Raw genomic sequence first — 23,416 nt, forward strand, 5'->3', positions numbered from 1 at the left:
TAACTGAATGTAAAAGTCCTTAAATATTTACAGTAAAAGGATTCCTAATACAAGGTTTGCTCAGTGACCACAAATTAACAAAACCAGACATGTAATGAACTTGAGCTATTTCTGGTGGCGCTGTCTCTTGCATCTCACACCTCCACGGCAGCCTTGGTTCTGAATACAATGTTTACATGTCGTGCTGCACAGCATCAACAAACACTGCCTCAAACACCTCGGCTCCTAGTAAGACTATTGTATGTTACAAATTGCAGTGTTTTTTATTATACATAATAGAGTTTTCTGCTCTCACAGAGTGTGAGTTTTATTTACAGAAAAGAAAACTTTTAATATTTTTCTGCTGTCATTTCTCAGCATATAAATATCAAATTAGTATTCTGGATTGTATTGTGTTAGAATGTTTGATTTTTAATATCGCTGTTTGAGTTGATGACTTAACTTTCATGAAAAAAAATCATCAAATGAGGATTTTTAAGAGATGCTTCAGTGGGTAAGAATGCTTACTGTGGAAGCAAAAAGAGCCTGAGTTCAAATATCTGTCACCCATGTAAAACCCATTATGCATGGCCATGTGTGCCTCTAATCCCAATACTGAGAAAGTAGAGATAGTCAAATCCTGGGAGGTTGTTGGCCAATTAGCATAGTCAAAATGGTGAGTATCTTAGTTAGAGTTTCTATTGCTTCGATGAAACACCATGACCAAAAAGCAAGTTGTGGAGAAAAAGCTTTATTTGTCTTACACTTCCATATTACTGTTCATTATTGAAGGAAGTCAGGACAGGAACTCAGACAGGGCAGGAACCTGGAGGCAGGAGCTGATGCAGAGGCTATGGAGGGGGGAGGCTGCTGCTTAATGATCTGCTTCCCCTGGCTTGGTCAATCTGATTTCTTATAGAATCCAGGCTCACAAGCCCAGAGATGGCACCACCCACCATGGCCTATGCCCCTTGGCCTTCCCCCACTGATCACTACTCAAGAAAATGCCTTACAACTGAATTTCATGAAGGCATTTCCTTAGCTGAGGTGCCTGTCTCTCTGATAACTCCAGCTTGTGTCAAGTTGGCACACAAAACCTGCCAGTACAGTGAACTTAAGCTTCAAGTCTCAGAGAGAGACCATGTCACAAAAAAACGAAACAGTTACCAAGGAAGACTGACCTCTGCATGCCAGTGCGCTCTCTCTCTCTCTCTCTCTCTCTCTCTCTCTCTCTCTCTCTCTCTCTCACACACACACACACACACACACACATTGTGTGTAAAACAGAAAAAGTGTTAAATGTTAGATGCATTTTGATTTGGGATCAGATCAGGACAGAATTTCTAAAATGACTCTAAACACAATTCTGCAATTTTATAATACATGTTTATGCGAAGCAGTGTTCTCAATATCTATAATTATAACATCGCAATGTTAATCAACTCTGAAAAACATTGGAGATACTCTTATGTTCTGCAGTTCCAAATCTTCACCCAAATCAATTCTTTTTTAATTAATTAATTAACCAATTAATTAATTTTACATCCTGGCAGCAGTTTCTCCTTCCAGTCCCTCCCTCCCCTACTCTACTGCTCTGTTTCCACTCTCCAATTCACTCCTCTGTTTTTGTCTAGGAAAAGGCAGGTCTTCCATGAATATCAACAAAACATGGCATATCAATCTAAATTAATTCTTTATATAAAATAAATAAGTACATGCATCTCAGTATAAAAATTCCCTTTAGTTCTAATTAAATAGTAAAATTACATGTATACCAAATAATGATGTTAAAATAAATTTATTTATAATTGGTGTTTCTTTATATGTTCATGAGAGTTCTAATGTTAAAAAGTGTATTTATTGTTATTGCATGTATATAATTTGTGGTTGTACACGTTATGGTGATGTGTTAGAAGACAACTTGGTGGAATATGTTATTTCCATCTTTACATGGATTGTCAGATGCTAAGCCATCTCACCAGCTTGAACTGCAGCTTTACAAAGTACACCTTTGCAGGAGAACAAAACTCTACATTTAAGCTCAAAGTCCATGTCAACATGTGTGGTTTTCTCTATAGATTTCGGTGCAAGGTCATACCCTATCTAGGTAGAACACAAAAAACTGTAGGTTGAACTGGATCCTGTTATATTCTAGCTCCCACAACCATGATTGCAACAGAAACACAGATCTCTGTGTTTCTTCTGCCATCCAACTGAAGGAGGCAGAAAATCTACTGCAAAGTTAACTGAAAAATAAAGAGAAAAATGACAAAGATAAAGCCCAGATGGAAGAAAACCTCTGCAGTGTGGACCAGCTCTCCCTGGCTCTCAGAACAAAACCCAGCTACCATGTAGGGCTGGTAGCTTTAGGAGACACCTGGGGCACTGGCTAGGGTCAGGGTCTCAGACAATCCTTCCCTTGTTGACTCCGTGGCTCATCCTTGGATGCAGTTGCTCCATGAGTATCCTCTTTTTGTACTTCTTGCAGGAAGAATGTAGCACAGGTTGACTCCTGTACCAAGATACAAGGTTTCCCAGGCTCTGCCTACACCTCTACCTGAGTGGCCAAATAGTTCTTTCTGTGTGGGAGTATAGAAGTGAAATTATAATTTTTGTTTGTTTGTTTGTTTTGTTTTGTTTTATTTTTGTTTTTGTTTTTATTTTTTGAGACAGGGTTTTTCTGTAGCTTTGGAGCCTGTCCTGGAACTCGCTCTTATAGACCAGGCTGGCATTGAACTCACAGAGATCTGCCTGCCTCTGCCTCCCGAGTGCTGGGATTAAAGGCATGTGCCTCCACCGCCTGGCTTAGAAGTGACTTTTTTATTTTATTTTATTTTATTTTATTTTTATTTTTTTTTCGAGACAGGGTTTCCCTGTAGTTTCTAGAGCCTGTCCTGGAACTAGCTCTTGTAGACCAGGCTGGCCTCGAACTCACAGAGATCCGCCTGCCTCTGCCTCCCGAGTGCTGGGATTAAAGGCGTGCGCCACCACCGCCCGGCTTTATTTTTTTTTATTTAGTAAAAATTTCCGCCTCCTCCCCGCCTCCCATTTACCCCCCTCCCTCCTCCACTCTCCCTCCCTCTCCTGTCCAGAGAGCAGTAAGGGTTCCCTGCCCTATGGGATGTCCAAGTTCCTCACCCCTCCATCCAGGTCTAGGAAGGTGAGCATCCAAACAGGCCAGGCCCCCCAAAGCCAGTATGTGTAGTAGGGTCCAAATCCGGTGTCATTGTCCTTGGCTTCTCAGCATCCCTCATTGTCCGCCATGTTCAGGGAGACCGTTTTTTTTTATTTGATAGCTAATATTTTTATTAAAAATTTCCATCTCTTCCCCTCCTCCTCCCCCTTCCCTCCCCTCCCTTCCACCCATACCCCCACTCCCTCCCTCTCCAGGCCAAAGAGCCATCAGGGTTCCCTTCACTATGTTAAGTCCAAGGTCCTCCCCATTCCCCCTAAGTCCAGGAAGGTGAGCAACCAAACTGACAAGGCTCACAGTGAGCCCATCCATGCTGTAGAGTTCAAGCCCATCGCCGTTGTCCTTGGTTTCTCAGTCCTCCTCCACCGTCAGCCACATTCAGAGAGTCCGGTTTGGTCCCCTGTTCCATCAGTCCCATTCCAATTGGACTTGGTGGTCTCCCGTTAGATCTGTCCCACCGTCTCAATGGGTGAACGCACCCCTCACGGTCCTGACTTCCTTGCTCATGATCTCAGTAGATAAGATTGCCAGGCAAAAAAAATGGGAGCTTGGGGGTGGGGTGGGATGGGGGATGGGGGGAGGGGGAGAGAAAAGTGTGAAGTGGAGGATGGGGAGAGCTTGGGGGAATAGGATGGTTGGGATATAGGAAGGGTGGATGTGGGAACAGGGAATTATATATCTTAATTAAGGGAGCCATTCTAGGGTTGGCAGAGACTTGACTCTAGAGGGGTTGCCAGGTGTCCAGGAAGATGCCCCCAGCTAGTTCCTTGGACAGCTGAGGAGAGGGAGCCAGAAATGTCTAGATTCTATTGCCATACTCATGAATATCTTATATATCACCATAGAACCTTCACCTGGCGATGGATGGAGAAAATGACAGAGCCCCACATTGGAGCACTGGACTGAGCTCCCAAGGTCCTGATGAGGAGCAAAAGGAGGGAGACCGGTTTTATCTCATGCTTTTTCAGTCCCAGTCCAGCTGGGCTTGGTAAGCTCCGAATAGATCAGCCCCACCATCTCAGTGGGTGGGAACACTCCTCGCAGTCCAGACTTCCTTGCTCATGTTTTCCCTCCTTCTGCTCCTCATTTGGACCTTGGGCACTCAGTTCGGTGCACCAATGTGTGGCTCTGTCTCTATCTCCATCCATCGCCAGATGAAGTTTCCCTCACAGTCCTGACTTTCTTTCTCATGTTCTCCCTCCTTCTGCTCCTCGTCAGAACCTTGGGAACTCAGTCCGGTGCTCCAGTGTGGGGCTCTGTCTCTAGCTCCATCCATCGCCAGATGAGGATTCTATGGAGATATGCAAGATAATCATCAGTATGGCTATAGGATCTGGCCTTTTCCGACTCCCTCTCCTCAGCTGCCCATGGAACTAGTTGGGGGCATCTCCCTGGATACCTGAGAACCCCTCTAGAGTCAAGTCTCTTAATAATTCTAAGATGGCTCCCTTAATTAGGATATATGCTTCCCTGCTCCCATATCCACCCTTCCTATATCCCAAGCGTCCCATTCCCCCAAGCTCTCCCTATCCTCCCCTTCATGCTTTGCTCTCCCCATCTCCCCTTGCCCCCAACCCACCCCACCCCCAAGTTCCCAATTATTTCCCGGCAAACTTATCTGCTTCCAATATCCAGGAGGATAACTATATGTTTTTCTTTGGTTTCACCTTCTTATTGTCTTCTCAAGGATCACGAATTATAGGCTCCATGTCCTTTATTTATGGCTAAAAACCAATTATGAGTGAGTACATCCCATGTTCATCTTTTTGGGTCTGGGTTACCTCACTCAGAATGGTGTTTTCTATTTCCATCCATTTGCATGCAAAAGAATTATGACATTTGATATTTCCTGAATAAAGTGATTATGGCATTGATAAGGAAGAAAGGGAAGTATGTCCATCTAACTGGGTAACACAGGTATTTTGCCTGCTTTTTTTCATTAAAAAAATTGAGAAACTTTAAGGCACAACTCAGCCATCCAGGCAGGGAAAAATATGGGAAGACAGCCAAATAGGTGCATAAGGTATAGACAGTCCTGGAAGCCAATGCTGATAGATACAACTTAAATGAACATTTTAACGTACCCTCCCCTGTGACAAATAGTGAAACATTCCAGGAAAACCAATGTGGATCAAGCCACCTATTCGATGAACAAGTAATGTATAGTAACAGGAGAAAATGACAAACCATCTAGAGTACATATAAGGAGGGAACACTAGGAAATTGTCCAACTCAGATAAATTAGCAAAAAGTAGCAATAACAAATCCTCTAATTTTCCCTTTTTATTTATTTAATATAAATAAATATATTTATATAGTTTATAAATTTAATTCTCTCAAAGCACTGTTTATTAAACCTAGTTTTGACCTATGGCTTGGGATGGCTTCTTCTTTAGGCATTTGTTGTCTGTTGTGAACTTGGGTGTGTATCAGGATTTCCTGTCCAGTTCATTGATCTGTTCAAACTCCAGAACCAGTCTGAAAGAGACTGTGTGGTATGTTTCATACTGAGCGATGCAATCTCTTGTTTTGGTTCTGTTTTTATGGTGTTAGGGTGTTTATTACATGGAAGTTACTAGTATTGTGACATGTTTGAGAGTTCACCTGGAGAAGGGGAATCCTTAGGAGCCTGAGCCTTTTTATGAGTCATGGATGGACACTTTCCCACTTCAGATACTGTGGTGGTTTGAGTGAGGAGGGCCCACATAGGCTCATATATTTGAATGCTAGTTTCCTAGTTGGTTGAACTGCTTGGGGAAAGATTATGATATGTTAAATGAGGTATGTCATCTGAGAGCCGGCTTTGAGGTTCCAAAAGCCGAGGCCATTCCTAGCTAGTTCTCTCTCTCTCTCTCTCTCTCTCTCTCTCTCTCTCTCTCTCTCTCTCTCTCTCTCTCTCTCCTTCCCTCCCTCTCCCTCCCTCCCTCCCTTCCTCCTTCCCTCCCTCCCTCTCTCCCTCCACCCATCCATACAACTTGGGCAACAACCCATACAACTGTGGGTTGACTACCAAGCTCCACTGTCACAGTGCGAAGAAGTCTGTAGACAGAGTAAGTTTCATGGTGTCATTGAAACTTTTGTATGAAACCAAGAAGCAGATCATACTTGAGCCATAGTTTCTATGCCCTGATACAGGCTATAGCAGTCACCTTTGCTTCGTTTCTTGATCTTACTAAAGACACCTGGAATTTTTTCCCTTTAAGTAAGTTGCTTCCTAAAGAGTAATACACAAATTACTCCTCCACCATGTTCTGAGATTATTTTTTTTTAAAAATCAGAAATGAGTAGTTTATTGAAGGCTTCTTTATTTCTATAAAGGATACTCACGTATTTGTCCGTAGATATATAATATAGTATATTAGTGGATTTACTAATAATGAGCCAAACATATGACTGAAGCAAATATACTTGGGAAACTGGTCATTTTTTATTAATATGAAATTCACTATGTTATTAAGTGCACTTATATCAACCCTCAAAAATAATATTGATTTGTAACTTTATTTTTTATGGTACTTTCATATCAAAGTTAAGTTGTTGAAGTCATACTTATTTAAAACAATTAAAAATTTCCTTTGCATTCTATTTCTAGTCAAATTCTTTTTCCCCCTTTTTCTTTTATTATTGTTCTTTTATTTTATTATTTTTTATTGATTTTTATTGAGCTCTACATTTTTCTCTGCTCCCCTACCTGCCTCTCCCCTCCCCTCTTCAACCCTCCCCCAAAGTCCCCATGCTCCCAATTTACTCAGGAGATCGTGTCTTCTTCTACTTCCAATGTAGATTAGATCTATGCAATTCTCTCTTAGTGTCCTCGTTGTTGTCTAAGTCTTCTAGGATTGTGGCTTGTGGCTGATTTAGCCCCCAAATGTGGCCAAGTTGGATGATTTCTAAGGTAAACCACACTTTCAAGGAATACGTTGCTCTTGTCATAAATAAGTAGGTCAAGATGATGGGGAAGGGTCTGGATTGGATGGGTTTGTTTGTTTGTTTGTTTGCTTGCTTGCTTGTTTGTTTTTGCTAGACAACAAAACTATGAGAGACTGTGTACACAAATTCTTAGAAAAGCTGAAATTTTTTCAAAATAGTATACAGAAAGCTGAACAATGAAGAGAAAGGTTCCCCTTCTGCTTCCTCTCGGGATGATGCCTCATTATGTCAGTCTGGTGATGATTTATTTCATTAAACATGTATACTGTATCCCCAGGAGAGAGATCTAAGTCTTTAAACTCAAACATGGCCGACTTCCTTGGTCTCCTGTTAATGGGGAACTGTTACAAAAAAGTGATAGAAAGTTAATGTCAGTGCTTCTAGAGGTCATACGAAGCAGGAGAAATGTTGGCTGATTATTCAGAACTAATGTCAGTGCTTCTAGAGGTCATACGAAGCAGGAGAAATGTTGGCTAATTATTCAGAACTAATGTCAGTACTTCTAGAGGTCATACAAAGCAGGAGAAATGTTGGCTGATTATTCAGAACTAACCACCTCGTGTTCTTTTCATTTTGGGTGAGCCAACTCGGTTTTATTTATTGTTTTTCTTTCTTAGTCTCTCAATGGCTTTGCTCTGGTGGTGAGTGCAGAAGGGATGATCTTTTATGCTTCAGCAACAATTGTGGACTATCTGGGCTTCCATCAGGTAAATGAAGCAAAAATATATTAAATGTTGGATTCCATTACCTGTGTAAATGTGTATTGTCTTCAAAGCTTAAGACTGTTTAGGATCAAGCTTTTGATATGACATGACTCAGCTTTGTTTTGGACAGCATGTCAGCTTCTGTGGAGTATTGTGGTGCTTGGAGACCCAGGGACTTGGGCTGAGACTCTACTCCCAGCCCCTGTATTCAGAGCACCATCTCGTCTGATAACTCTTTGGCCCTATACACCTTCAACAGATTTCAAATTGGGTTATTAATATTTTTATGGACTTAAGAAATTTTCTTTCTATCTGTATTAGATGTTTGCCTCTGCTTCTGCCTTCAATAATGCCTTCCTAAACTCCTTGAATTTTTCTGTGGCCTCTTTAATACATTTGTATCCACGCTGTAGCCTACACACACACACACACACATACACATACACGAGAGAGGGGGGGAGGGAAGGGGAGAGGGAGAGAGAGAAGATAAAAAGATTTACTATATGATGTATAATGTTGATTTAAAATTATTTTAATAGTTTTCAAGAATTAAAATAATACGGCTATTTTTTATACCCACCTCATAGCTTAACTTACTGTCACCTGAGCTGAAAGCCAGAGTCCCTCAAAACTAAGGATACTGTAACTATCAGAACTTATCTTGATATGATACTTAACCTATCCTTGGTCATAGGTGATAGTTAATGGTATGATTTGTACATTGTCATTTTTGGCCCTGGGCAGCATTTCTTCCACAGTCTCCATTGTTGGAATTAGGCTGGCATGGAAGCCATGTAGAAGACCTCAGGGGATGGCGGCATGCAGTGAGTGATGACTTTGACCGGCTGAGTGGGACAGGATGGAGATGGTGGGCTCTGCCACTCAGCAGTTATGTCTCATTCCCTTCAGTAGCACAGTTGACAGTAATGCTATTTGCCTCTGAGGCTGCTGAGAATGTATACGAAGAGTCCTAGGCACCCAAATGAAAAGTGCCCCTGCCATCTGTTCTTAGTGGCCCACGATATCTCAGCTTGGCCAAGTACAATATCCATGGCCTGATGATGTGGAACTTTTCATCCTCTGGAGATGAGCCTAGTTCTGAAGAGACCTTATATAAGAGCACCGAGTCAGCCTCTCCTCCCTGAGATGACAACAGCCCCCAGGGAAGACTGAGGTCTGCTTGAGCTATTTCATTTCTGGAAGTAGACTCTACCAACTGTGACTCTGTTTACAGCATGGAGATATTGTGCATTTGCCAGACTTCATGACCTTCTGCTCTGTGTAGTTTCCCGGTGCCCTTGACAGTGCAGGATTTGGGCGTGGAGGCAGATAAGAACATGACATGGTGGCATGGTTCTTATATTAAAAAAGTCCTCAATATAGTCTTTTCTGCTTGTGTGTGCATTCAAAGCTAGAAAGAGAACCTGCCACCTTCTGCATGTTCCGAATTATTTTAATTTAATCCTTGTCTGTGAATAGGCTACAGACTCCTTAGCTGCACCTAAACCTCCTCCCTTTATCTAAACCGATGGTCTTGCTACAGAGTTGGGTGTTGAGAACAGAGGCACTGAAGTACAGAGTGGCTTATTTTCAAGGTTAGAATTTGCTTGCTGGAATTTTACTTATTAGAGTTCTGCTATTTCTCTTTGTCAAAAGTATAAATCAGTTTTTCCTTTATTATAGAAAATGTTTCCATTGTCTTTATTTTATGCAAAGTATTTCACAAGAATATTACAATAGCCTTGAGCTCTCAGTAACATCTTGTATCAAATGTTAAGAGTTAAGAGCCAATTCCTTCCTGGGGCTGCCTGAATATACCATCTAGCTTCTTTAGATCAGCACAGCTGTAAAATTAAGGCCTATGAAGCTTATTCATTCAGGAAACTGCCTGTTTCCTCACAGTAACCTGTGGCAGCTGTCACCAAGTGAACCAGAAGATCACAGCCCAACGGTCTAAGCAAGGACGACTATCTATGCCCAGTTAGTAGATACACACATCTTTGCCCAGACAAGCGGCTTGTAAAAGATAGGCTCGCCTTTGTGTCCTACTGTATGAGTAGCAGCTTGAAGCTGAAATAAAGACTTCCTCTCTTGGTGGCAGCAGGGTCTAGTGTTTGTGTCGTCTTTACCCCTTCTTACATTTTCTCATTACATCTCTTGGTTCTTCTCTACAAACTTTGAAGGACAAGAGATCACCTCACCTGTGGTATTAGTTATTAAAACAGGAATTTGTTTCTTCCCCCCCTCTATCCTCTCTCTTTGTTTTTTCCAAGACAGGGTTTCTCTGTGTAACAGCCCTAGCTGTTTTAGAACTCACTCTGTCGACCAGGCTGGCCATGAACTCTGCCTCCCGAGTGCTGGGATTAAGGGCGAGTACCACCACTGCCCGGCCAGGAATTTGTTTCTTAAATCTAAAAACATTTCATGCTTTCTTCTAATTGTCACAGAAATATATGGCTTTTCTTTGAATGCCCTTCTGGCTTTGCTGTGTCACCACAGTCTTGTCTGCCCTTTGCTTTGGTTAACTGCAGGCCCACAGCTCATGTTAACCTAGGTATTTACTAACACATGTAGACATGATAGATAGGAGTCTTGGGAGGCCCAGGGACACTGGAAACCACACTCTCCAGTAGATCCACAAAGCTCAGGGTCATCCAAAAACTGGGTAAAAAGAATGTGTGTGCTACAGCACCTGCTTGCACCCTCAATCTGGGAATCATGGGAGCCCACTGTGCCCAGGTCAGTAGTTTCTCTAGTTAAAACCACATAGGGAAATAGTACAGCCTGAAACATGGTTAAAAAAAGACCTGTTAAGTTTTAAATTCCTGGTTAATGGGAATCTGCCAGTGCTGATGCAATAAGCCAATCAAAATGAATTAATAAATCCAGCATTCCTGGGTGGCCCCAGGGGAAGTTGAGGAGACCATGAGGGGAATCCCACGAGGGATTTTAATGCTGATAGTGTGATGGAGGAGTGTTTATGTGTTACTTTCATTATTAATAAAGAAAACTGCCTTGGCCCTTTAAGAGACAGAAAATTAGGTAGGCGGAATAGACAGAACAGAATTGTGGGAAAAAGGAAGCAGAGTTGGGGAGACGCTTCAGGCAGTCGCCATGATTCTCCTCTCTGAGATGGACGCAGGTTAAGATCTCTCCTGGTAAGCCACACCTCATGGTGCTACACGGATTACTAAATATGGGTTAAATGAAGATGTGAGAATTAGCCAATAAGAGGCTACAGATAATGGGCCAGGCAGTGTTTAAAAGAATACAGTTTCCGTGTAATTATTTCAGGTGTAAAGCTAGCCGGTGGCCGGGTGGCGGGACGCAGCCCCGCCGCTCCATTCTACAATAGTGGGCTTTCTCAGGGGCAGAGTATGTACTGAGGGAACTCCAGGGAAGGGAGCTTGGGGTGGAGCATCCGCAACAACAGCAACAAGACCAAATACTAAGGATAAATGCGGTCAATGACTTAAAGAACACCCATATTCTAATTTTTAGTTAAATTGACTGGTCTAAATACATGGTGAGATAAACCATACACAAAAGAATCATTACCATCATGAAGATGTCAGCCTTCTCCACATCAAACTATACAATTAATGGGATTACAGTGGAAGTAGAGACATTTTGGGCCAACACTGGCTCTCTAATTCTAGAATCTTCGTTGACAGGCATGTGCCATTATAATAGCATTCTTAGGAGAGGAGGGCGTTACCAGATGGGATAGTGCAAGTCAGGCAGACCCACAAACAGCACTGCTCAGAGACAAGTGCCCTGGAACTATGAAAACAACCATTCTGCAGTCATCCAAGTCAGAGAAAACCATCTTATCTCCTGATTTATACCAGGGGAATGACAGACCTTTCTAGAGATAGCAGGGCAAAGAAAATAGGAGGAAAGGGTGGCTATGTTAAAAAATGCCAACACATGAAGATGATGCTGCCACCCAAAGACCAGTCTTACAGTTGTTATACTGGGAGGAAACATAGGTCCCAAAGAATCCAGTGTTCTTTTCTTATGGGATTCAACCTGTGTGTGTAGTATAAATCATTATTTAGGGGTGTCCCAAGAGGCTCCAACATCATGCTTCTTGAAATGGGGATTTTCTCTACTCAGGTCAACTCCTGCTACATTTCAGTGCCAGTTCATTAGGGTGACTGAGATGGTGATCACGAAACCTATAATCCTTGCCCTGTGGAGGCTGGAGGCAAAATCACGAGTTAGAGGACATCCTGGGATAACTAACCTGTTTTCTGAGAGCCTCTCTTTTAAAAAGGGACGCAAAAAAAGCTAAAAGGAGATTGGTGTGTTTATTTCTGCCATAAAGAGATTTCTGTGCCTCAGCCCCACAATTGCCTCCAGATCCCTGACCCTAGACATCCCTAATCAGACAGCGGTTGTATCTGACTACTCTGCCTTCTCTCTGGGCTGTGTGCGAGCATTCCTTTGTAAAAATGTTCCCTCTAGATATGCCTGCCACTGAGTCCATGCATATTTGATATCTGGGGTACCACAGAGCTTATCCACAAAGTTACAGGCAATGATAGGGTGCGTGGAAAACATGAAGGATTTCATGAACTCTGGGTGAGATTCCTAGCTATGTTTTAAAAATGTTACTAGGGAACTTTTGCCCATCTGAGAAGAGTATTCTAGTTATCATAATCATTTTGGAAAGGATGAAACCTAGAAATAGGTCTAAAATGAGGATCCAGTCCTATAGAGATGCTGCAGGACCTGATGGCATTAGTGGGCTGGGTTCCCAATGGAAAGAATAAGACAGATTCTTCATTATGAGGATAGTAAGGGTCATAGGAGACCTCTCCAAGATCATGGGTTATCTGTACATGGCATAGTCAAAATGAGGCCAAAGTTTCTGCTCTGTCCACCAGACAGTTACCAGAGGACTCCAGTACTTGAAAATTTTGGCTTTTTCTTTAAGGAGGTTAGAGGAAAGAGGATCAGAGAGAGAGCTAAGATCTGGTGGGTCCTAGGCACATCATGGGCCTGAGTAGGTTGAAGTATATGACATGAAGAGGCATGAAGTACAAGAGTTTATTTAGGAAAGAGGGTTACTCTGACAGTGCCTATGACTTTGAGGGCATGATGATACCACCATGCAGGTCAGATCCTGGGGGCCACAGAGTGAAGATGCCCTGGGATTACATGAGCATGGAGGCATATCCTTCCAGGGAGGGCTGTTGGAACCTCAAAGAGGTCTGCCTTTTTCTCAAAGTTTTTTCTTTACATATGTGACTATCTTTGAATTATTGACATGGGGATCATGTGAATCACCAGAACCTGTAAATTCAAGACAAGGCAAAAGCAGCTGCTTCTGTATTTCAGACAGACGTGATGCACCAAAACATTTATGACTACATCCATGTGGATGACCGACAGGACTTCTGTAGACAGCTACATTGGGCCATGGACCCTCCACAGGTGATGTTTGGACAGTCCCCACATGCTGACACAGGTAGGCCAATTTCAATGATATCCACGCTTTCCTCCGAATCTACATGGAATTTCCTTCAGAATTCTTTCTCTTGAGCTTTCCCCTCCAGACTTCTTCAGCAAGCAGTTGGTCTATCCTAGGCTCTATGTGCCTACTGAGGGCCTTTGCATCATTGTGCTTGGTCCAGTCTCTTCTGTTCTTCACTATGGCAGATAATTGAGATACTCAGCTCATAGAGAGAAAAAGGTTATTCTGTTTCATAGTTTGGAAGGGTTCAGTCCATTAACTGTGAATTCTTTGCTTTTAGGCATTTAGGGAGGGGCAGCACATTATACCATGAGTGTCTGGCAAAATCCTTATCTGGCATCCAACTCAGAGAGGAAAAAGAAGGGAATTAGATCCATATTAATTACTTTAGCTGTTGCTGCAACAAAATACTTGACAAAAGCAGCTTAAGGAAGGGTTTATTTCTGTACACTGTTGGAAGATAATGCCCACCATATCAGAAAAGCCTTGGCAGCAGGACCATGAGGTGGCTGGTCACACTGAACACACGGTTAGGAAACAGAGATGGATGCTAATACTCCCCAGGTCATGGAGTGATGTGACCAGTTCAGGTGGGTCTTACGACCACAATTAATCCGATCTAGAAACTCCCTCATAGACATTCCCAGAGGTTTGTTTCCTGAGCTGTTCTAGAGCCTATCAAGTTGAGAATCAAGATTAATAATCACAGCTCTATCCCTTGTTATGTTAACACCCAAACGTATCACTTTAAATTGTAACAGGGTCCCATAATACCTCTCAAGGACATGCCCCTAAAGCTCTAACACCTCTTACTGACTCTTCTAAGTTCCATCACCATAGGCTGGAGTCCATGGACCTTTGGAAAATAGCCAAGATCCAAACTCCAGGCTCTACCATATTTGGTATTTCCAACACCCCCTAAGAGCCTAAGAACTTGTCACTTGTTTCACAAGCTCTCTCAAGCCCCTTATCTGCTTTGTACCTATTCATATTTAACTGAAAACCAAAATCTTCCACAGTAATAGTTATCTTTTGTGCACCAGAACCCTGTAAATCACTCCCCAACAAATCCATTGTTGATAAATGTGAGCTGTAGATAGAGTATTTCCATAAGTAGTAGATAACAGTGGATTTGGAGGAGATAGATGCATGTGGGTCCTGGGCTTCATCCAGGAGTTCATTCGGATGATGGTTTCCTACAGAAACTTTAAATAATTCAAAGAAAACTTTCCACCCAACCTCAATATCCAACAGAATAATTCACCTTAGACCTAAGGTGCCTTTGCATCATACCATTTATACAGCTCAAACAACACTAAGTAGCTGACTTTAGTCACACATGAATCAGTGCTAAAAACCAACATCATTAAGGGTCGGGCCAATGAAAGCAAAATCCATCATAGCACTATCTCTTGGAAATGTACGGGATGGCAAAGGCTTGAGGAACAATGGAGACATGTTCATTTTAAACAGAGTAGCATGTTTCTTACAAGCTTCATCGTAGTCAGTTACATGTTCTTTCGTGTGCTTATTCACTATTCTCAAATCTCTAATCTGTTGTTTCCCATCCTAATCATGACATTTTATTTTGCATTATTTGAATTATCTTATCAGACAGCACCATCCTTGGGAAGTTGCTCAGGGCCCAGGAACAGGGCAAGGGCTTTCCCTCAGAGTACTCAGCCTTCTTGACACGCTGCTTCATCTGCCGTGTTCGCTGTTTGCTGGACAGCACCTCTGGCTTTCTGGTGAGTGTGTGAATGCCTCAGACATGTGGGATATATTCTACTCTGGTGAAGAAAAGGTGGGGGACAGAGTGAGCACTATGTAGAGGCTTCAAGCCAGCAGAGTTGGACCTTGACAGCATGCACTGATAGGTAGATGGGGAGGAAACAATCCTAGAGGATTATAAGAAAAACAGATTAAATATTTAAAAATTGACACTTTTCAATTCAAGTTTAGGTGTACATTTATTTAAAGCTAATTTTAAAAGTCTTTTTTAGGGCTGGAGATACAGTAAATAAGTAGGGTACTTCTCGTGCATGCACAAAATCCTGGATTTGATTCCCAATACCACATAAACTCTATATGGTGGCTTACACTTAAAATTCCAGCAGTTGGGAGAGACCTCTGTGGGTCCAGGCGTGAGTATGGGACCTCCAGGGGAGTAGACCTGAGCCAGAGAACTCTGCTGGACCAGGCCCAAGCCAGGAACCTCCACAGGAGTGGGCCCAGGCCAGAAACATCTGCGGGAGTGAGCCCAGGCCAGGAACATCTATGAAAACAGGCCTGAACTAGCGACCTCAATCAAGCAGGCCTGAGGGAGTGAACTCCACAGGACCAGGTATAGGGGAGCCACCGCTGAGTGAGCAAGCCCAAACCCGAGACCTCTGCAGGACCAGGCATGAATCAGTGACCTCTGAGGTAGCAGGCCTGAGTCAGCAAACTTCACTGAAGCAGGCCCAAGGCAGCAATCACAGCAGAAACAGCCCCAAGCAAGCAACCTTTGTGGGAGCAGGCCCAAATGACCCCGGGTATTTCAGAGCTACCCATGGGAGCAATGAGTAACCTCTAGGAACACGGAGTGATCAACAGGGTGACTGGAACCATGGCACTGAGATTCCATCTTCCACCTGTAACAATGGCCAAGATCAAAAACACCGATGACAACTCATGTTGGAGAGGATGTGGGGTGAAGAGAACACTTCTGCATTGCCCTTTTGGGTGTCGGTGTGGCAATTTCTCAGAAAATTAGAAAACAACCTTCCTCAAGACCCAGCAATACCACTTTTGAGTATATACCCAAAGGATACTCAGTCCACAAGGACATGTGCTCAACTATGTTCATAGCAGCATTGCTTGTCATAGGCAGAACCTGGAAACAACCTAAATGCCCCTTGACCAAAAAATGGATAAGGAAAATGTGATACATTTACACGATGGAGTACTACACAGCAGAAAAATATTACATCTTGAGATTTTCAGGCAAATGGATGGATCTAGAAAACATCATATTGAGTGAGGTAACTCAGACCCAGAAAGACATACATCATATGCATTCACTCATAAGTGGCTTTTAGACATAAAGCAAAGAAAACCAGCCTACAATTCACAATCCCAGAGAACCTAGACAACAATGAGGATCCAAAGAGAGACATACATGGATCTAATCTACATGGGAAGTAGAAAAAGACAAGATCTCCTGAAAAAATTAAGAGCATGGGGACCATGGGAGAGGGTAGAAGGTGGGGAAGGGTAAGGTAAGGGAGCAGAGAAAAATGTATAGGTCAATAAAATCAATACGAAATATAAAATAAAAAATCCAACAGTAGGATGGTGGGAGTAGGGGGATCAGAAGTTCAATTATCCCCAGCTATATAGCAAGTACAAGGCCAGTCTGGGGTACACGAGACCCTGTTAAGAAAGAAAGGAAGGAAGGAAGGAAGGAAGGAAGGAAGGAAGGAAGGAAGGAAGGAAGGAAGGAAGGAAGAAAGCAAGGAAGGAAGGTTAAAAGTAGGGTTGATAAGATTACTCAGTGGGTAAATGTGCTTGATTTACCTGACTACCTGAGTTTGATCTCTAGGACCCATACAGGAAGGGAGGAGCCAACTCTTGGAAATTGTCTTCTGACCTGCACATGTGCACCATGGCATAGCTGAGTTCACAGTTTGGGTTGCAGCCCTTTCCCCAGACACACACACACAACATTTAGGTTTTCATCATTTTAAATGCAATATTTTTCTTTATTTTTATTAGTATATTTCTATATTTTATCATTTTACGTGAGTCTTTTGCCTGCATATATGTATATACCTTGTGCATTCTTCATGTCCATGGGAATCATAAGAGGGCACCAAATCCTTTGGAATTGGAGTTACAGATGGTTCTGAACCCATATCGGTGCTGGGAGTTGAACCCAGGTCTTCTGCAAGAGCAATATGTGCTCTTAACGCTGAGCCATCTTTCCAGCTCTGTGTTTCCACTTTTCACATTTGACAATTTCTTCTTCCACCTCCATATGAAAAGAAGAGGAGGTTATCCTCCTGGGACTTAACAGAGCAAGGACTCTCGATCCTGCCTACCTTGCCAGGGCACACTGCATTTGCCCTTTCAGAACCTTGGCCCCTGATTCCTGTACCCTCTCTCTCCAATGGGTCACAGCTGTCTGACAGCCCCTAGACACCCTACATTGTCTTGGCAAGTATTCAACTCTGAGTCCTTGGACTGACCTCAGCTCCTAGTGGTAAGCTTCCTGGTGGGCTCAGCTTCCTAGATTGATTTGTGTATCTAGGACCATAAGACCCAGTGATCACTGTATATTGTCCTTCTGGTACCCCAAAACAAGCCAGGCATATATGTCCCATATATCTGTGCTGGACAAAGGTTCCTGAGAGATTCCTATCTCCACAGCCTGGACCAAGGGTCATGGGGAGGTCCCATCTTCTTCAACTGGACTGGGTTTCTGAGAGAAGGGGCTATATCCCTCACCTGGACTATGGAACCCCAGAAATCATTCCCTGGGGGCTGCAGATCCTTACAGAGCACCCAACAAAGGCTGGACTGTACACCTGGGAAAGAGCCTTAAGGAAATCTGTATTTCTGCCTAGAGCCTCAGTATACCCTTTTGTTCTATCACAGTCTGTGACCAGCTTCACCCAGCTCTGTATCCACGGCTCTGTGAGCTACCCCCAAGCTGACATTCCAGACACAGGATAGAAGATCTCAGTTAATGATACTAACTTAGGAATTGCCTTCCCTCCACCCACCAGGTACTCAGTTCCTTCCAGAAAATTCACAGGAAAATGGGTCCATTCGCACTGGTAGGCCAGGAGCTTTTATTTCCATTAGCTTTTCCCTGTTCATTGGTTCATTTCGTATTTTTCATAAAGAGTTGCTTTTAAAAATAAAGACATTAATTATGTATGATGCCAACTCAGTACCTTCAGAAGAGTAGAGAGAGAGAAAACCAGAATGCCCCCCTTCACATATGCTTCCAAAACATAGCTGCTATGAAGGGCCATGACAGCTTCTAGGCCCACAATCCATACCTGAGGCTATCCTTGTCTGGTCCCTTTGGCCCAACCTTTCCAAACTGACTTCCCATTCTCCTTACTCTAAGCGGGGACACAGTGAAACTACCATGCAAGACCACTGCTTGGGTGGAAAGAAAAATTCAAAGTATCAAGTCAGAGAGTCAAAGAAGTCTCTGACTCGGACTCTCAAGTCTTAGGAGTCAGAGAAAACAGCAAAAGGTGGAAAAGACATTTCTGTTTTTACAGTGGGACGGATCCTGGAAATTTAGAGCAGTGGGGAGGAGGTTTGTAGGACAGAGGAGCCTGGACGCTTTGATATGGGTTGTAGGTATATGTTAAGAGTTACCTGTCTTAGGGTTACCATGACCAAGAGCCACACGGGAAGGAAAGGTTTATTTGGCTAACACTTTCACAGTGTGGTCTGTCACTGAAGGAAGTCAGGGCAGGAACTCAAACAAGGCCAATACTTGGAAGCAGGAGCTGATGCAGAGGCCAGAGCTGCTTACTGGCTTGCCCACATGGCTTGCTCATCCTGTTTTCTTGTAGAACCCAGGGCCACCAGCCCACAGGTGGTCACACCCACAATGGGCTAAGCACTTTCACACCAATTATCAATTAAGAAAATGCCCCCAGGTTTACCTACAACCTGTCTTATGGGGTCATTTTCTCAATTGAGGCTCCCTACCCTGTCAAGTTAGCATACAACTATTTAGGACAGAACTGAAAAACGCTGGAAATTGGAGTGGGAATTTTTGTTTTGTTTTGTTTTGTTTTGTTTTTTCAAGACAGAGATTCTTTGTAGCTTTGGAACCTGTCCTGGAACTAGCTCTTGTAGACCAGGCTGGCCTCGAACTCACAGAGATCCGCCTGTCTCTGCCTCCCAAGTGCTGGAATTAAAGGTGTGAGCCACCACGGCCCAGCTTGGAGTGGGGATTTTGATATGTGTTATAGGTATGTGATAGCAGGGAACTAGATGATCCATTGCTGTGGGGAGGTAGTCTGCTGTGGGACCGATAAGGGACGTAATGACTCTCCCTGATAGAAATGGTTGAGTGTAAGGTTCTGTTTATTGCTAGCACTGCTTCTGTTGACCTGGTTAGAGTCTAGCTTGAGCTGAGCCCAGACTGTCATTTTGGGGGTTGGGACCTAACACTCACCTTAGATTGATTTTGCCCAGTGATGGTAGCAGAACATGGTGACAATTCATAGTTTATTGCAATACTTAACTCTTTGGCCACTTATCAGTGATATGGTAGCTGATTCCTGATCCTAGATTAAACTCTACTGATAATTTCTGCCTTTGATAAATCAGCATCTTTATCATTGGCTACAATAATAAAAAAATTGATCCTTAATATGTATAGTTTTGGATCATGAGACCCAAGAGAACTGGAAAGAAAATGCTGGAGAGACAACAGTAAACCAGCCTTCCTGGACTTCAGGTGTAGGCCTAGCTTTACGTGACTGGGCCAGCATGCTGACCTGGCCATAGGGCTCCATACAAAAGATTGCTGCCCGTGATTCTATCTATATCTGTTATCACCATAAATGGAATCACTCTTTCTGGGCAAGCAATAGGTAATAAAGGCTCTTGTTCCAATAATGTTTCATTCTAAAGTTTAAGTGTGTCGAGGGACTTATAAATTATATTCATAAGAGAGGATTTTACTGTATAATAGAACAGAGACAGACTTAGAATAAAACTGAAACAAGTACCAAATAGAGGAATTAGCTTATTTTTACAGTTGCAATAATATCTACAGAAATAAATGTCTTCAGCAGCTTAAATTACCTGCATAAGATCTACAGAGAATTAAGCCAGTCAAAATTGCAACACAGATGGAAGAGGGGCTCATGAGGCTGCCACTCTGTGGTGAGGAGCTATTGGCAAGTTGATGCTAGGAGAAAGAAAGTCATTTTTCTTTGTGAGCATAATCACTGGTAAGTGGCCCATGTTCTAGTGGATGAGCCTACACTCATGTGTATATCACATGCACATGAGAAACACTAATTGGACTTAGTGTTTTTTAAAGAATAAAAAGGATATGAAGGGAAGGAGACCTTGGGGAATGGGGGAGTTAACACGGAGATTCAGGGTGGGATATCATCAAAATATGTTTTATATATGTATTAAATTCTCAAATAATAAATTAAAAATATAGCTAAAAAAGATATGTGTGATTTATTCCTTAATTCAAATCTATCATCCCATACCAATTCACAAAGAACCACTATACTGGGTTAATTTGGGCACTTCACAGGCCCTTTTCACTCCGTCCCAAAGTCTAGGAAGGGGTGGGGAGAGTCTGCCCAAGATCAATTGTTAGAACATTGGCATCTGATTGACCTTATGTAAATAATTCTAAATCAGCCATAGTGGGAATATTTATATCAAAGAAACTGAAAAACACTGAAAATCTAGATTTTTTTTTCCTTAGAGCTGGGCACTGAATATTTTCCAGTACACCACTGCCTAAAATTTCTTACACATCACACTAAGTGGATCCCTGCAATTATTTGTTCATTCCACAACCTATGGATGCATTTAGGCATGGATGAGTGGATAGGGCATGGGTCCATACTGCTAGGTCATCTGAAGGCAAGAGAACCCGGAAGGAACTTGGGAATTAATTCAGTGATATAGCAGCCTTCCATATATAAAAAAATTATTTTCTTTTATCATGAATACCTAAGCTCTTTTCCGGCACTTAAACTTGTACTGTATATTCTAGTTTAATAAAAGCAAGCTATCTTCATCTTCTCATTAAAAGCAAGAAATACTAATTTAGAAATGGAAAGTTAAAGCTGGGTCAGCTCTCAGGGAACTTTCCAGGGAGCTCCTGAAAACGGTGGCTGATGGCTGGGACAACTTAGGTAGACGTGTACTCATGTCTGCCTACGTATACACATACCAGGGGTGTCAACATGTGTGTGGACGAGATTATGCTATCCGTGAACGGTCTTGAGACTGCCAACGAAGGAACTACTTATAGCCCTTGGGCAGAGCTAGTGCCCAGGAGGCTGAGCTCCACTAGGGTAGTGAACACCTTCCATGACTCTGTGAACAGCTGTGTTTCTGTCTTTAAAACACCAGACTATGCAGTTCCAAGGAAAGCTAAAATTCCTGTTTGGACAGAAGAAGAAGGCACCATCGGGAACAGCCCTGCCTCCGCGGCTCTCACTGTTTTGCATTGTGGTGCCAGTTCTGCCTTCGGTGACTGAGATGAAAATGAAAAGTGCTTTCTTGAGGGCGAAGCACAGGGCAGACATGGTAGTTGCAATGGACTCAAGGTGAGCACGAGTTGTCACACCATGACATTTAATTATGATAGCAAAATGTTGTTTGTTATTTCTATTTAATTCTCTGTAACAAGCAATAAATATGCAGTCTGATATTTTAAAACCCTTACACAACGTACCTGACTACTATTAGGGACAAGAATCTTTTCAAAATTGATGCAAACTGTAGCACCACACATTTCCACTACAACTATTCTAAATCTACCCTTAATGTCTAGGCTCAGAGTAAGACCCCAGAGAGAGGTCAAAGTGGTTCTGTCACCTCCTTGGGCCCTGACTCCTCAGTTTGTTGGTGTTGGGCATAACACAGATAGATATTCAGCAGGCTCATCTAAGATTAGTATCAGAACTGCACCAGCTTCCTAGGCCCTCATCTGGACGGTCCTGTGGCAATTCCCCAAATTTCAAGAGTACAAAACACTCCTAGTTTCCTGGGCCATATCTATGGTTGATTCATAGATCCATTTCCAGGAGAGATTTAAAATGCAATGCATATAAAGCTATTTTCTACCTGGCATAGTGACATGGGAGCATGCGGTCAGAGGGAATTGACTGGGATGCCTCGGTTCTGAATCTGATTTCTGTTGTATGACACTATTCTTGGAGAAAAATGAACAAGTGTCTACTCACCCAAGATAGTGAGCTGAAGACAGACAAAAGTATGGATAGCACAAAGTCCAATTTGGTGAAGTAATGAGTTTTATTAGGGTTACATACAGGAATGTGGGTGAGAGGTTACTTATAGGAGCAGAAATGACTCAGACAACTACATCACTAAAGTCCACCCCAGCATGAGTGACATCACAAAATCTGGAAATCTGGAGCATACTGTACAGCCTTTCAGCAGCTCAGTAGGTTGGAGAATAGTCTTTCCTGGGGACTCGATCTGAGCAGCTCAGCTCCTTTGAGGGACTTCCAGGCAGTTTGACTTGTGAGACTCCTAGTAGTTTTTGCTGCTTATACACTCCTGGGAGATGACTAGAGATTCTGCTCAGTTTCAGGGACTTCCTGAAGCTATTTTGGGTTATTTACTTCCTGTCTTAATGATCTTCCCTGGAGGATGGAGTGTTTTACTTTCCTTGGGACATCTTATTTTGTTTCACTTCCCTGTAAACATTCTGATATTAAATATTTTTTTACAATGTATGTCTTCAGGAGTTTCTCTCTGAGATAAAAGGTTTTAATCTAGAAGGAAGTTACTACACAACAATTTCCCCCCTAGATTGTGAGCAACACTTTCTCCTGTTCCACTATAATAGCTTACTCAAAAGGCCCTAATTCCCAGGCAATTGTATGTCCTTTGGTGACTCAGACAGAACCAAGCTGTCCCCTCCCACCTCCAGAACATACTAAGGTTCTGGACCATGGCTGCATTAGCCAAGACAGCAGGCTTAGAACAAACAGTGAAAGTTGAGATGGGCTCTCCGTCTATTTAAAATTGAACCAGGAGTTTCAGCTGGAATCCTGACCCTAATTCTAACCTGAGCCATGGTGCTTTTCTCATAGAGGCAGTTGTGAGCTCTTCTCTGGCCTTGGTTGCTGGAAGAGTGTTGGGGAGGGGCCCTCATCAGTCTTGTCCCTCCTCAGTATAGCCTCCATGAGGGCAGTCAAAGGCCTTATCAGGCCATTTCAGGAGGCAGTGCCCATTTTACTGGCCTCCCCATCCTGACCTGAGGATGTCATGCCCCAAGCATCCTGGAACAGTGCCACTAGTGAGCCCCTCCTAATCCATGGGTTACTCTGTGATCTCCCTTAGGTCACTGGCTGAAAGAAAGGGATCCTGTTTGCTCTGCTG

At 42.9% G+C, this 23,416-nt stretch overlaps 1 protein-coding gene across 1 annotated transcript in view; it reads left to right on the forward strand.

Moving 5' to 3' along the window:
- The window catches only part of Ahrr (aryl-hydrocarbon receptor repressor), a 71,911-nt gene that overhangs the window by 42,042 nt on the left and 6,453 nt on the right, over positions 1 to 23,416 (forward strand). The window contains exons 4-7 of the mRNA XM_038324335.1: positions 7,720 to 7,809; positions 13,153 to 13,282; positions 14,903 to 15,036; positions 21,416 to 21,612. Of these exons, the coding sequence (XP_038180263.1) occupies positions 7,720 to 7,809; positions 13,153 to 13,282; positions 14,903 to 15,036; positions 21,416 to 21,612 (551 nt within the window). The remainder of the gene's footprint in view (positions 1 to 7,719; positions 7,810 to 13,152; positions 13,283 to 14,902; positions 15,037 to 21,415; positions 21,613 to 23,416) is intronic.

The sequence above is a fragment of the Arvicola amphibius genome, chromosome 3 (assembly GCF_903992535.2).
Source record: "Arvicola amphibius chromosome 3, mArvAmp1.2, whole genome shotgun sequence".
In the NCBI taxonomy this organism is placed as follows: domain Eukaryota; kingdom Metazoa; phylum Chordata; class Mammalia; order Rodentia; family Cricetidae; genus Arvicola; species Arvicola amphibius.